The sequence below is a fragment of the Lemur catta genome, chromosome 1 (assembly GCF_020740605.2).
Source record: "Lemur catta isolate mLemCat1 chromosome 1, mLemCat1.pri, whole genome shotgun sequence".
In the NCBI taxonomy this organism is placed as follows: Eukaryota; Metazoa; Chordata; class Mammalia; order Primates; family Lemuridae; genus Lemur; species Lemur catta.
In genome coordinates this window covers 163622466-163634900 of record NC_059128.1, presented here as the reverse complement: position 1 = coordinate 163634900, position 12435 = coordinate 163622466, and the positions used below count along the sequence as shown (strand labels likewise).

Here is a 12435-nt window from a genome sequence, read left to right as displayed (position 1 = left end):
AACAGACAGTAACTGGAAAAGATTTAAATATGTGCCAGTAAAGTAAGTGTTGAGGTACATATAAACAGACATTAAAATATATATTATATTTAGGAAATGATTGAAAGATGATGAAAAAATATTATAAAAATATAATGTTAAATGAACAAGGTAGGTTATAAAACTATATAGTATAATCATAATATGTAAAATATGCATGAAAAAAGCAATAGAAAAGTACTAAATGTTAAAAATGTTTGCCTTGGATGAAGGGGTTTCTTCTTTCTACTTTTCTGGATTTTCTAAAAATGTTTATAAGAGTAAAAGCACATTTCACTCTTAAGACCAAAGAAATATAAATAGGTGATACTTCTTCAAACGGATAAGATCTCTGAGCATTCAAGGATAATTCTGTAATTTCAAAACTAATAAATAATGTTAAATGGACAAAGAGAACTCTTATTCCAATTTCAAACATTAGACAGATGCTAATAAATAATGAAGACCATTTCTAAAAAGAATAAAACATTCTTTTTTTTTTTTTTTTTTTTGACACAGAGTCTCACTCTGTTGCCCGGGCTAGAGTGCCATGGCGTCAGCCTTGCTCACAGCAGCCTCAGACTCCTGGGCTCAAGCGATCCTCCTGCCTCAGCCTCCCAAGTAGCTGGGACTACAGGCATGCGCCACCATGCCCGGCTAATTTTTCTATATATATTTTTAGCTGTCCGTATAATTTCTTTCTATTTTTAGTAGAGACGGGGTCTCGCTCTTGCTCAGGCTGGTCTTGAACTCCTGAGCTCAAATGATCCACCCGCCTCGGCCTCCCAGAGGGCTAGGATTACAGGCGTGAGCCACCGTGCCCGGCCGAATCAAACATTCTTTCAAAAGTTTAGCAAGATTTAGAGTTCTATTCAATGCTACCTTTCCCGATGATAAGAAGAGGCTGTTTGGCATTCCTAATAACAGATGCTGCCATATGTACAGCAGAGGTTTCTGCCATGCTAACAGGAGGTGACATGCAGCACTCCGTGTACCTGGAAATAAAGAGCTCGGTTAATTAAAAGAGGCCAACTCTAAGATTTTTTTTTTATTGTAAAAATTTCAAATATATGAAAAGGTAAGGCGCTGTGGCTCACACATATAATCCTAGCACTCTGGGAGGCTAAGTCGGGAGGATTGCTTGAGCCCAGGAGTTTGAGACCAGCCTGAGCAAGAGCAAGACTTTGTCTCTACTAAAAATAGAAAGAAATTAGCTAGACAACTAAAAATAAATAGAAAAAATTAGCCGGGCATGGTGATGCATGCCTGTAGTCGGGAGGCTGAGGCAGGAGGATCACTTGAGCCCAGGAGTTTGAGGTTGCTGTGAGCTAGGCTGACGCCATAGCACTCTAGCCTGGGTAATAAAGTGAGACTGTCTCAAAAAAACAAAAACAAAAACAAAAAAAACCAGTCAAACTGTCTCCAAAGTGTATGCTTTTAAACACTTTACTATATTTCTATTCATTGGGTAAGTTAATATTTTAGTATCACAATATATATTAGTAAAAAAAAATTAAAGCTATCACATTAAGTATTTCTGGACATTACAGTATTTCATTTATTTTAATTAATAAAATCATATTGTATAAAATTTGGACATATAATAAAAAAGGACATTCAACCTTCACAAAATTTAAAAGAAGACTTATAGAGTTAACTTAGCTGAGGCTTGCCCTCACTCCCAATATTATTTTGCTTAGCATGTTCAGTTATTATACGGAATAGATGTTCCAAATAGAAATCACTCGGTGGTGTACTGAGTGTACAGTAAGTTCCACTGTCTCTCGGTAGTCACTAGAGAACCATATGAACACAACAGCAGTTATGTACTAAATCATATCCAGCTTGATATATTAACCCAAGTACCCATTCTTATCAGGGGTGACTTAGAGACCAGTGAAAAAGTGTTTTATTTTATTTATTTATTTATTTATTTATTTATTTTTTGAGACAGAGTCTTGCTCTGTTGCCCAGGTTAGAGTGCTGTGGTGTCCGCCTAGCTCACAGCAACCTCAAATTCCTGGGCTCAAGCAATCCTTCTGCCTCAGCCTCCCGAGTAGCTGGGACTACAGGCATGTGCCACCATGCCCAGCTAATTTTTTCTATATATATTTTAGTTGTCTGGCTAATTTCTTTCTATTTTTTAGTAGAGATGGGGTCTCACTCTTGCTCAGGTTGGTCTCGAACTCCTGACCTTGAGCAATCCTCCCGCCTCGGCCTCTCAGAGTGCTAGGATTACAGGCGTGAGGCACCAAGCCAGGCCGAAAAAGTGTTTTTTCTATTTATTTTCACTTAGTGTTTCTTTAAGAAATAAGAGGACATGACAAATCACAGAAACCTCAGTTTTGGAATATTTTTAAATCACAGAGACAGCTACATAAACATTCTTTTTGGTGAATCCTAATAAATTTTCAACAAATCACTTCACCTCTTGGCTTACACTATGAAGATTCCCAAGGACCCATACTACAATGATGGGGATGTATAATTATGGTTAGTGGAGGAATAATTTCAAATGAGGAGTTCGGGAAGCTTTAAGTATTTGATTTAGTAATCAAATCCAAAAATAATTACTAAATAATATCATTTTAATTATGAGAATTAAGCCCTTTGGCTAGGATTTAGTTTAATTACTAAATTATCAAAAGTTAAGACAAATGGAGATTAACCTATAAACTACTAGGTAAATTCTTTTTTAAAAGGTGATAAGCATTATGATAATACATGTAACACTTAAGAAAGAATTCCAATATAACTATTACTCACTTTATAGAATTCACATTCACCAGGAGGTTCACAAAATCTGCAGGTATGTCAACATAGCAAGCACCGGGACGGCCATAGATACTGCTTCTCACTGCCTACATTTATTACAAACAGAAGAAAAGATTTTTAAAATCTCAATCTTATCATATTCCACTTGAAGCTGTGAAATGAACACAATTTTTAATTTTTCTGGACATGCTTAGTTAAAGAAAAAAACAAAATTGAAATCTATTGAGTCTATATTTTTAAAGATATTTTTGTTTAAAAGGGGAGAGACAAAAAAGTATTCATTTAGGGCTTTAAAATTCTTATTCTATTATACTTTAGTCTTAGATGTTACTCACTAGGCTCTGCCTGCCAATATTTTACACTGTAACATGTACTTTTACCTGCCTCCTAATCCTAATGATTTGGCAGAGTTTTCAGAAACTGTAATGTTATTATGTGTGTCAAATGGTTTCTATAACTCATGGTTTTGAAACATCTCAAATGTAATTTCACATATAAATGCTGGGTAACTAATTAATTTATAATACAGGCTGAGCATCCTTAATTTGAAAATGCAAAATCCAAAATGCTCCAAAATACAAAATTTTTTGAGTGCCCACATGGTGCCACCAGTATCACACCTGACCTCATGTGACTACTCACAGTCAAAATCCAAGTCCACAACAGTTTATTCAGTGTTCCCAAAGGAAAAATAAAATTATATTCAGGCTATGTGTATAAGGTGTATATGAAACAAATGAATTTCTCATTTAGACTTCGGTCCCAGTCCCAAGATATTTCATTATATATACATAAGTATTCCAAAATAAAAAAACCCCTGAAATCTGAAACACTTCGGGTCCTAAGCATTTCAGATAAAGGATACCCAAACTGTATGCTGTTTAATTAATTAAGAGATGGTCTTTTTTTTTTTTGAGACAGAGTCTTGCTCTGTTGCCTGGGCTAGAGTGCCATGGCGTCAGCCTAGCTCACAGCAACCTCAAACTCCTGGGCTCAAGCAATCTTTCTGCCTCAGCCTCCCGAGTAGCTGGGACTACAGGCATGAGCCACCATGCCCGGCTAATTTTTTCTATATATATTTTTAGTTGTTCAGATAATTTCTTTCTATTTTAAGTAGAGACGGGGTCTCGCTCTTGCTCAGGCTGGTCTTGAACTCCTGACCTTGAGCGATCCTCCCACCTCGGCCTCCCAAAGTGCTAGGATTACAGGCGTGAGCCACCACGCCCGGCCTTAAGAGATCGTCTTATATGATTTAGGCCCAATTTTCAAAAATAATCTTTTGCAAAAACCTAAGGGAAAGAGTACCCAGGGGTTCATTATACTTTTCTCTTTACTTCTGTATAATTAAAAAGATAATTTTAAAAACTAAAGCATAGGAGAAATTTTTTCCAAAAATAACTTACTTCACCCTCTCTGTTTCTCTAATTAAATGTAATGACAGTGAACATTAAAATTTAAATAGCTTTTTAACAATGTCATTTTTAAGTGCTTGGATATATTCCTAATTGTCTCTCATTCTATTGAGAATAAAAATAAGGTAAGTATAAGCAACTGAGAAAAACCACTTGACTTGGAAAGCTTGCTATTAAATACTGTACCTTTTCAATAACAGAAGGAATAGCTTCTACGCTGGCTGGCTGGGCAGAGAACTTGCTATATAATCTACAAGCTTCAACCTATATGGAAAGTGAAAATCACTTAAAATTCAGCTTATACATATTACTCTTCTGAAAGAAGATAAAACGTTAAGTCCTTACTTTCTGTTTAGACGCAAGAAAATGTATTCCCTAGATTGTCTCTTAAAAGCCTCTTCAAAGCTCAATAAATGTTCTACGTCAGTATGATTCAGGAAGCAGATCAAAACAAGACACCATTTTCAATTCTCAGATTGGCAAAGATGAAAAAGTTTGATAATACACACCAACTACCGCAACACAGGAAAACAGGCACTTTAATAAACTGCTGGTGAGAGTATAAATGGGACAGGAAGTCAGTGTCTACACAAAATTTAAATGAGCATACCCTTGGACCCAGCAATTCTACAGCTACGAATACATAACTTCATCTGTTATATCTTGTTACAAGAATAATCTATTTTTACATTTCTGCCAGTTTTCCTTTTATATAGTTTGTTGCTATGCTATTTGGAACATGTGAATAAATTCAGTAGTGATAATTTTTCACTGTTTAATGTACCATGAAGCATTATATAGAAACTGTTTCTCTCGATACTTCTCGGTATGAAATCCATGGAACAACTGGTAGTCTTAGTCCCGCAGGCATGACAGAAGATGACTTCCCAAGTTTCAGTCAGTTTATGTCCATGTCCTTTAGTTTTAAAGTTCCACAAGAAACAGATATTTGGATTTCAAATCAAATTAGTGATCTTTCTCTTCAGGTTTTAAATTTAATCTAATAAACTACTATTATTTTCTACTTCAGAAAAAAATTTGTAATGGACATTAAAACTCTCTTTTTTCATCTACATAGTTTTTGTAGGAACTTTAAACTTCCTTTTAATTAACTCATCTGCTCTACTTATTTTTCAAATATATCAGTATCTATTTAATAACTCTTGTTATTTTCGACCATTAACTAAATAAAATTTCAATTTCCTTCTAAGAGTATAAAAATATAACTTTGGCATTAACCGAGAGTCCAGTATTTTATATCAGTTTATCATATATAAAACTGCTTATATTTTGAAGTTCTCAACAACGATTCCTGATTTACCAATAGACTTTGTCTAATGATTTTAACTTGGCTCTTAACTTTGTCCTGTAAATGCTCAAATATGTTTACATCTTAAGTATCATTCACTGTCACCTATTTGCTTCCTACAACTGTTCTTCAAACTATAGCATTTTGTTTATAAATTCTTCCAAATTTCTTCTAATTTTGAAATACTTTCCTTCTTCCTTCTAAAATAAAAATAAATTTGTCCAGGATTTACACATAATTATTTTGAGCAGGACTTTTCCTCTCCACTTTTTATTTCCCTTAAAGTCCAGGAGGCATAGTCTAAGATCACTTTCATTCCTACATCTTCTTGACTCTTTGAAGAACTTATCTTCAGAGTTTAAAATCCTGTCAAAAAGGTATATTTCTTGAAAGTTTATTCCTAAGCACACCCTAGCTCTTTCTTTTTGTTTAAGGGCTGGGATCTCACTCTGTCTCCCAGGCTACAGTGCAGTAGTGTGATCATAGCTCACTGTAGCCTTGAACTCTTGGACTTAAGCAATCATCCCACCTCAGCTTCCCAAGTAGCTAGGATGACAGGCATGCCCCACCACACCTGGCTAATTATTTTAAATTTTAGATGTGGGGTCTTGCTATATTCCTCAGTCTGGTCTCAAACTTCTGGTCTCAAGTGATCCTCCCGCCTTGGACTCCTAAAGTGCTGGGATTACAGCCATGAGCCACTGTACTCGGCCCCTAAGCTCTTTCTTAATATATCTACCTTGATATTGGCTTGTAGTAGTTCAGGAAAATTACCTCAAGTACCTCTAATTTATTTATTTTAATTTTAATTTTGCAGATAGAAGTTTTTAAAATATCTTCTCTTTTCCTGAACTCTTAATGGTGTGTAACCGTGTTGCTAAAATCTTAAGAGTTAGGTACCTGAGGAAACTCCTGGAAAGCTCCCATCGTTTCTTGATTTCTTTCAGAGGAACCACCAATCACAAGCAAGGGCCTGAAACAGTCATTTTTTTAAAAAGATAATTACAAATGAAATCGTCATGTAAAACACTCAGCAGAGTGTTCAATGCATAACAAACACTCAATAAATGGTAAAAAGAAAGACAGAGAGGGAGAAAAAATATTATATTTTCCCTTCAAAACTGCAGATTAAAAAATATTTAGGAAGCAATCTGACGTGAGAGACCCCTTCCTCAATTTCAGAAAAATACAAAATTTATAGTATATGTTTTTCCTTCCCCTCTCCCCTTGCCCCTTTTAAATGCTGATGCTAAACTTCTAGGTGTAGTGACATAAAATGAATTTTTACATCTTTCCTATTATTCTTGGGATAAGGAGAAGAGAAAATTTACACTTTCCCAAGTGACTCTATTTGGAAATGGCAGAATGTGTGACATTTCTCAGCAATAAAATTATTATCCTTCAAACTGAAAAAAAAGATACAGCAAACCTTAAGGTACTCAAAAAATATCAGACCATAGTTTGTCATGGGATGTTTAAAAATATGTATTAGACCATAATGTAGATAAGGGAGAGAAAGACCAGGAAGAAAGAAAGGAAAAAAAGAACTACAAGAAACACAGGGCGAGAATGTAAACAATGTCCTTCACACTAGGAAGATTATGTTACAAATTGATTAGAACATAACCCCCTTCAACCTGACCTTACTAGTAAAGTAGCAGAGATGGGTTAATGGCAAGGTTAGAGAATAAGCAGTTTATAAAGTAAACTCAATAAATATAAGAATTTTAATTGTCTTGCTAACCATACAAAATAAGGTGAAAAATTAGACATATTTTACATACTGAGCTGGGATCTTTAAAAAATAATCTTTCACTTAAGTAAATAGAACTATATACACATTCACATAAATATACACACATATACATACACATATATAATATACATAAGGAAACTCTAAAATGTTAACAGTGTTTATCTCTAAGTAAAGGAATCACTGGTGTTTTTTATTTTCTTCCTAACACTTTATTTTTATCGTATATATTTACTAATACTTTATTTTTATTGTACATATTTATATATGATGTTTTGATATACATATACACAGTAAAATGATTACGACAGTCAAGCAAATCAAAGATCATCTCACAGTTACTTTTTTTGTGTGGTAAAAGTACTTAAAATCTACTCTCTTAGCAAATCTAGTATACAATATAATATTATTAACAATAGTCCTCATGTTACACATTAGGTCTCTAAGCTTATTTATCCCACATAACTAAAACTTTGTACTCTTTGACTTCCAACTCCCTATTTCCCTTCTCTACTTCTGGTCCCCTCCCCTGGTAACTACCTTTTTACTTTCTACGAATTCAAATTTTTTTTTCAAGTCTTTCCACCCTAGATCAGTAGTAGCTCCACTCAGTAAAATCATGCAGTGACATTCTTAAGAAAATGTTTTTGAGAAAATAATAATTTGATTACCAACAGTTCATGTTTGCATTTGCCATACCACCCAAGGCGTGGATAAGACCTGGGCCAGAAACAACAAGGCATACTCCCGGCCTAGAAGCAAAACAGAATTTATTTTATTAAAAACAGATCAAATGTAACAACTGATGCATACCACTTTAGGGTGAAACATGGCAACCTTCCTGGACTTCAAAGGAAGAACATATAGTCTTTACTATAATTCATAAAATAATTATTAGAATATTTTTTGATATAAAAAAGAGAAAGATGGTATCAATCTTCTTACAAGAAATAAAGTACCTATCATCTTCACATCGTATTCCATTAACCTCTTCTTTTGCTCCTATAATTGGGTGAAATCAAGCTGATTGCATACAGAAGCAAAATGAGTATATTTTCATATAAAAAAGTCTTTTTCATTTCTTAATAAATATGTCAATTGATTTTCGACAGAAAAGGAATTCTGAATGTAGTGCTCTGCCCAAAATATTTTTAAACTGAACTTGAAGGCTTTACTCTAGACTTTACTTTCTAAGCTTAAAGCATTCATGGAAAAGGTATTCTCCATATAATTCAGTTTGCCATTTTACATTTATAAAGTAACTTCTCAAAAATCTCTGCTTAACCCATTCGATCCAGCAATCCCATTATTGGGCATCTACCCAAAGGAACAAAAGTCATTCTATAACAAAGACACCTGTACCCGAATGTTTATAGCAGCACAATTCACAATTGCAAAGATGTGGAAACAACCTAAATGCCCATCAATACACGAATGGATTAGTAAACTGTGGTATATGTATACCATGGAGTATTACTCAGCTATAAGAAATGACGGTGATACGACATCTCTTTGGTTCTCCTGGAGAGAGTTGGAACCCATTATATTAAGTGAAGTATCCAAAGAATGGAAAAACAAGCATCACATGTACTCACCAGAAAATTGGTTTCCCTGATCATCACCTAAATGCACATTGGGGAAGGATACCAATTGGATATCAGACTGAGACAGAGGGTGGGGGGAGGTGATGGGTGTATGCCTACATGATGAGTGCGTTGTGCACCGTCTGGGGAATGGTCATACTTGAAGGTGCTGACTCAGGGAGGTGGGGGGGGGAGGGGATGGAGGTATGACTACATGGTGAGTGCCAGGCGCACTGTCTGGAGAATGGACACGCTTGAGGCTCTGACTCAGAGGGATGGGCGGGACATGGACAATGTATATAACCTGAGCTTTTGTACCCCCATGATGAGCTGAAATTAAAAAAAAAAAAAAAAAACTCTGCTTAAGACAAATTTCAAAATAAACTTAATTATCACCAAGTAAACTAAACTTCTAGAACAGTACTATCTGACAGAACTTTCTGTATATATATATATACACACACATATATATATAATACAAATGTTTATATAATACAAATGTTTTATATCTGCACAGTCTGATATTATAGCCACTATCCACATGTGGTTACTGAGCACTTGAAATGCGTCTACCCTAACTGAAAAACGATAGTTTAAATGTTTAGTTAAATATAGTTTAATTAATTTAAATGTACATGGCCATATACAGCTAGTGGCTACTATACTAGACAGTGTAGTTCCACAAGTTCACCCAAATAGCAACACGTTTTAAAAGTATGAACTTTTGAGTATTCTCTAATCATTCTGGCATTTTAAAAATTAAGGTGTCAATGACTATAATTTAAATGTTTTTCAGGCTAAACAAAAAGATTACAATATTTTGCATATGTAAATAAAGCGACAGAAAATGGTGAAGATAGTCTAATTTGGATGGCCTATTTTCTTCAGGCTCAAATTCAGAAGTTTCTTATTAGATAAGAAGGACTACTCCAGTGAGGCCTAGACTTTGAGACCTCATTAGTTTATACTTCTTAGCAATTTAATTACTAATTTCATTTTTGGAAGTTAAAAAAATGTAATAAAGCTAACATAAATAAAAAAGGTATGATACAAATTATAGTGGGAGTATAAATTTTGCTTAAAAAATATGTGTGTATGTAGGGAAAAAAACAAAAGAAAATATGACAAATTTTCAACAGTTGTGGGATCATAGGTAATTTTAGTTTTCTTCTTTATACTTGTCTATAATTTCCAAGTTTTCTAAAATGGGCATTTTTAAAAAATATATTAATTTTTAATACTAAAAGAGGGGTGAGTAGTTAGGTAACATGGATATACAATAAAAAATTTGAACAAGTAGAACAAGCCTCAACAATTACATTTTTGGACCAAGCATTTTTGTACTGAGTGTGCTTGGGTAAAGTTGCAAGATCCAAGACGTGGTACAACGTCAACTCACTATTTAGTCAACAGGGATTCACACTGCAAACTGGCAACGTGTTCCACTCTAAAACACTTTCCTGGTATTATCATCCTTTTGATCTGACCCTTTAAAAGTTCTAAATTTCATTATTTTTCTTTATTAATACCATCTTCTATATTCTTTTCAAATCAACTAATCCTTCATTTGAAAGATATAATAGTTCTACCCCAAAATATCAAAGTAATTGAAATAAAACAGACTTTAATTTACCTGCCCGTCAGATATCCAATCGCAGAGGCAGCATAACAAGCCTACAAAGAAAGAACACTGGGACTTAAGCACACTGGGATCCTTATAGTACATGTATGAGAATAATTTACTATTAAGAGAAGGTAAAGAAGAAATTGGAACATTTCCCATTTTAAAAAGAAATGTTCTGCCCATAAATTTCAAATAATGAATGGTATCAAATTTTTAGTTCTTAAAGAAATTTCTTTACATCCATGTTATTCATAATATCCTCTTACAATTCTTTAAATATGTGCAGGATCAATAGAAATGTCCCCTTTTTATTACTGATATTGGTAATTTGTGCTTTCTTTTATTCCTCAGTCTCATGAGTTTATCAAATTTATTAATCTTTTCAAAGAAACAATTTTTGGCTTTGTTGGTGTTTCTCTATTGTTTCTATTTCATTGATTTCTTTTTTTTATTTTTTTTTTCACCCTACATGAACTTTGACTACTATTTCATTGATTTCTGCTCTTGTATTTATTATTTCATTCCTTTCATTTTGAGTTTGATTTGTTTTTCTTTTTGTAGCTTCTTGAAATACCAGTTTACAGCACTGGTTTTTGATCTTCACTAATAGATTCATTTAAAGCTATTCCCTCTAAGAACTGCTTTAGTAATATGCTACAAGTTTGATAACTCATCTTTTCATTATCATTCAACTCAAAATGTTTTCTATTTTCCATTGTGATTTCTTCTTCAACCCATCGACTAATTATGGTCTGTAGTGACTGCTATCTCCTTTTTTATTCCTGATATTGGTAATCTGTGTTTTCTCGTTTACTCTTGATCAGTCTAGCTTGAAGGTTACTGATTAATCTCAAATATTTACAAAATATCAAAAATTGTGTTGCTTAATTTTCAAATGTTTGGTATTTTTTTTTTTCTGGTATTTCCTCACAGTACATAATGTTTAGTATTTTTTAGGGATCTTTTTGTTATTGGGTTCTAGTTTATTCCACATGCTGAAGTTACATATACCGTACATTTTCAATTCTTGGTGATTTATGGCCTGACTATGGTTAGTTTTTACTTTTTAAAGGCACTTCGGCTCATAATCAGGAATAAAGAAGAGGTGCAAAATTAAATTAAATACATACAAGATAACCTGGAAAAATGCTGAGTATTCTCTCAAATTCTTCTTAGTCTGGGATATTTTTTTTTTCAGCATTATTTCTTCTCATTTCTTTAGAAATAACAATAAATTGGGTATTTTCTAGCCTTCAATCAGCTTTAAATGAAGTAGTATGCTGATGTCAAATAAATCCTTGTTAAGGATTTAAGGACATACATGTAAAAAAATAAAATAAATGTTTATGAATCATAATCTTAACTGGCTCCACTAAGAAACTACACAAAGGCTCTGCTCTTTTTTTGTGTTGCCATTCTTTACTGGCCCTGTCTCTTTTCCCTTTTCCACATGAGGCCCAATTCACGTAGGACAATAATAAGACGATTCCTGAGAAATGAGAGTACATAAAACAAAATCCCTACTGTATAAGAATGCTTATTTAGGCCAGGTGCTGTGGCTCACGTCTGTAATCCTAGCACTTTGGGAGACTAAAATGGGAGGACTGCCTGAGGCCAGGGGCTCCAAAACCAGCCTGAGCAAGAATGAGACCCTATCTCTACAAAACATAGAAAAATTAGCTGGGTGTGGTGGAACGCACCTGTAGTACCAGCCACTCAGGAGGCTGACATAGGAGGACTGCTTGAGTCCAGGAGTTTGAGGTTGCAGTGAACTATGATGACGTCACTGCACTCTAGCCTGGGCGATAGAGCAAGACCCTGTCTCAAAAAAATAAAAATAAAAGGAACACTTATTTAGACATTAAGAAGCATTGCCCCCTTATGACAGCTGGATAAGAAATGTTACTATGCAATGCAAAATACAAAACAACATATAACAAAAAGCATAGTAGGTATCAAAA

The 12435-nt window shown here is 34.0% G+C and overlaps 1 protein-coding gene across 3 annotated transcripts in view; it reads right to left on the bottom strand.

Annotated features, from left to right (window-relative positions):
* Nucleotides 1-12435, bottom strand: part of HACL1 (2-hydroxyacyl-CoA lyase 1) — a 33292-nt gene that overhangs the window by 17191 nt on the left and 3666 nt on the right. For 2 of the 3 annotated variants that reach the window (XM_045538368.1, XM_045538385.1), the window contains 6 exons: nt 10484-10524; nt 7939-8019; nt 6415-6487; nt 4392-4469; nt 2785-2879; nt 901-1013 (listed from right to left, as the gene is read on the bottom strand). In XM_045538368.1, coding sequence (XP_045394324.1) covers nt 901-1013; nt 2785-2879; nt 4392-4469; nt 6415-6487; nt 7939-8019; nt 10484-10524 — 481 coding nt within the window. Of the gene's footprint in view, nt 1-900; nt 1014-2784; nt 2880-4391; nt 4470-6414; nt 6488-7938; nt 8020-8226; nt 8630-10483; nt 10525-12435 lie in introns of those variants that run through there. The other variant, XM_045538375.1, reaches the window with a different exon arrangement.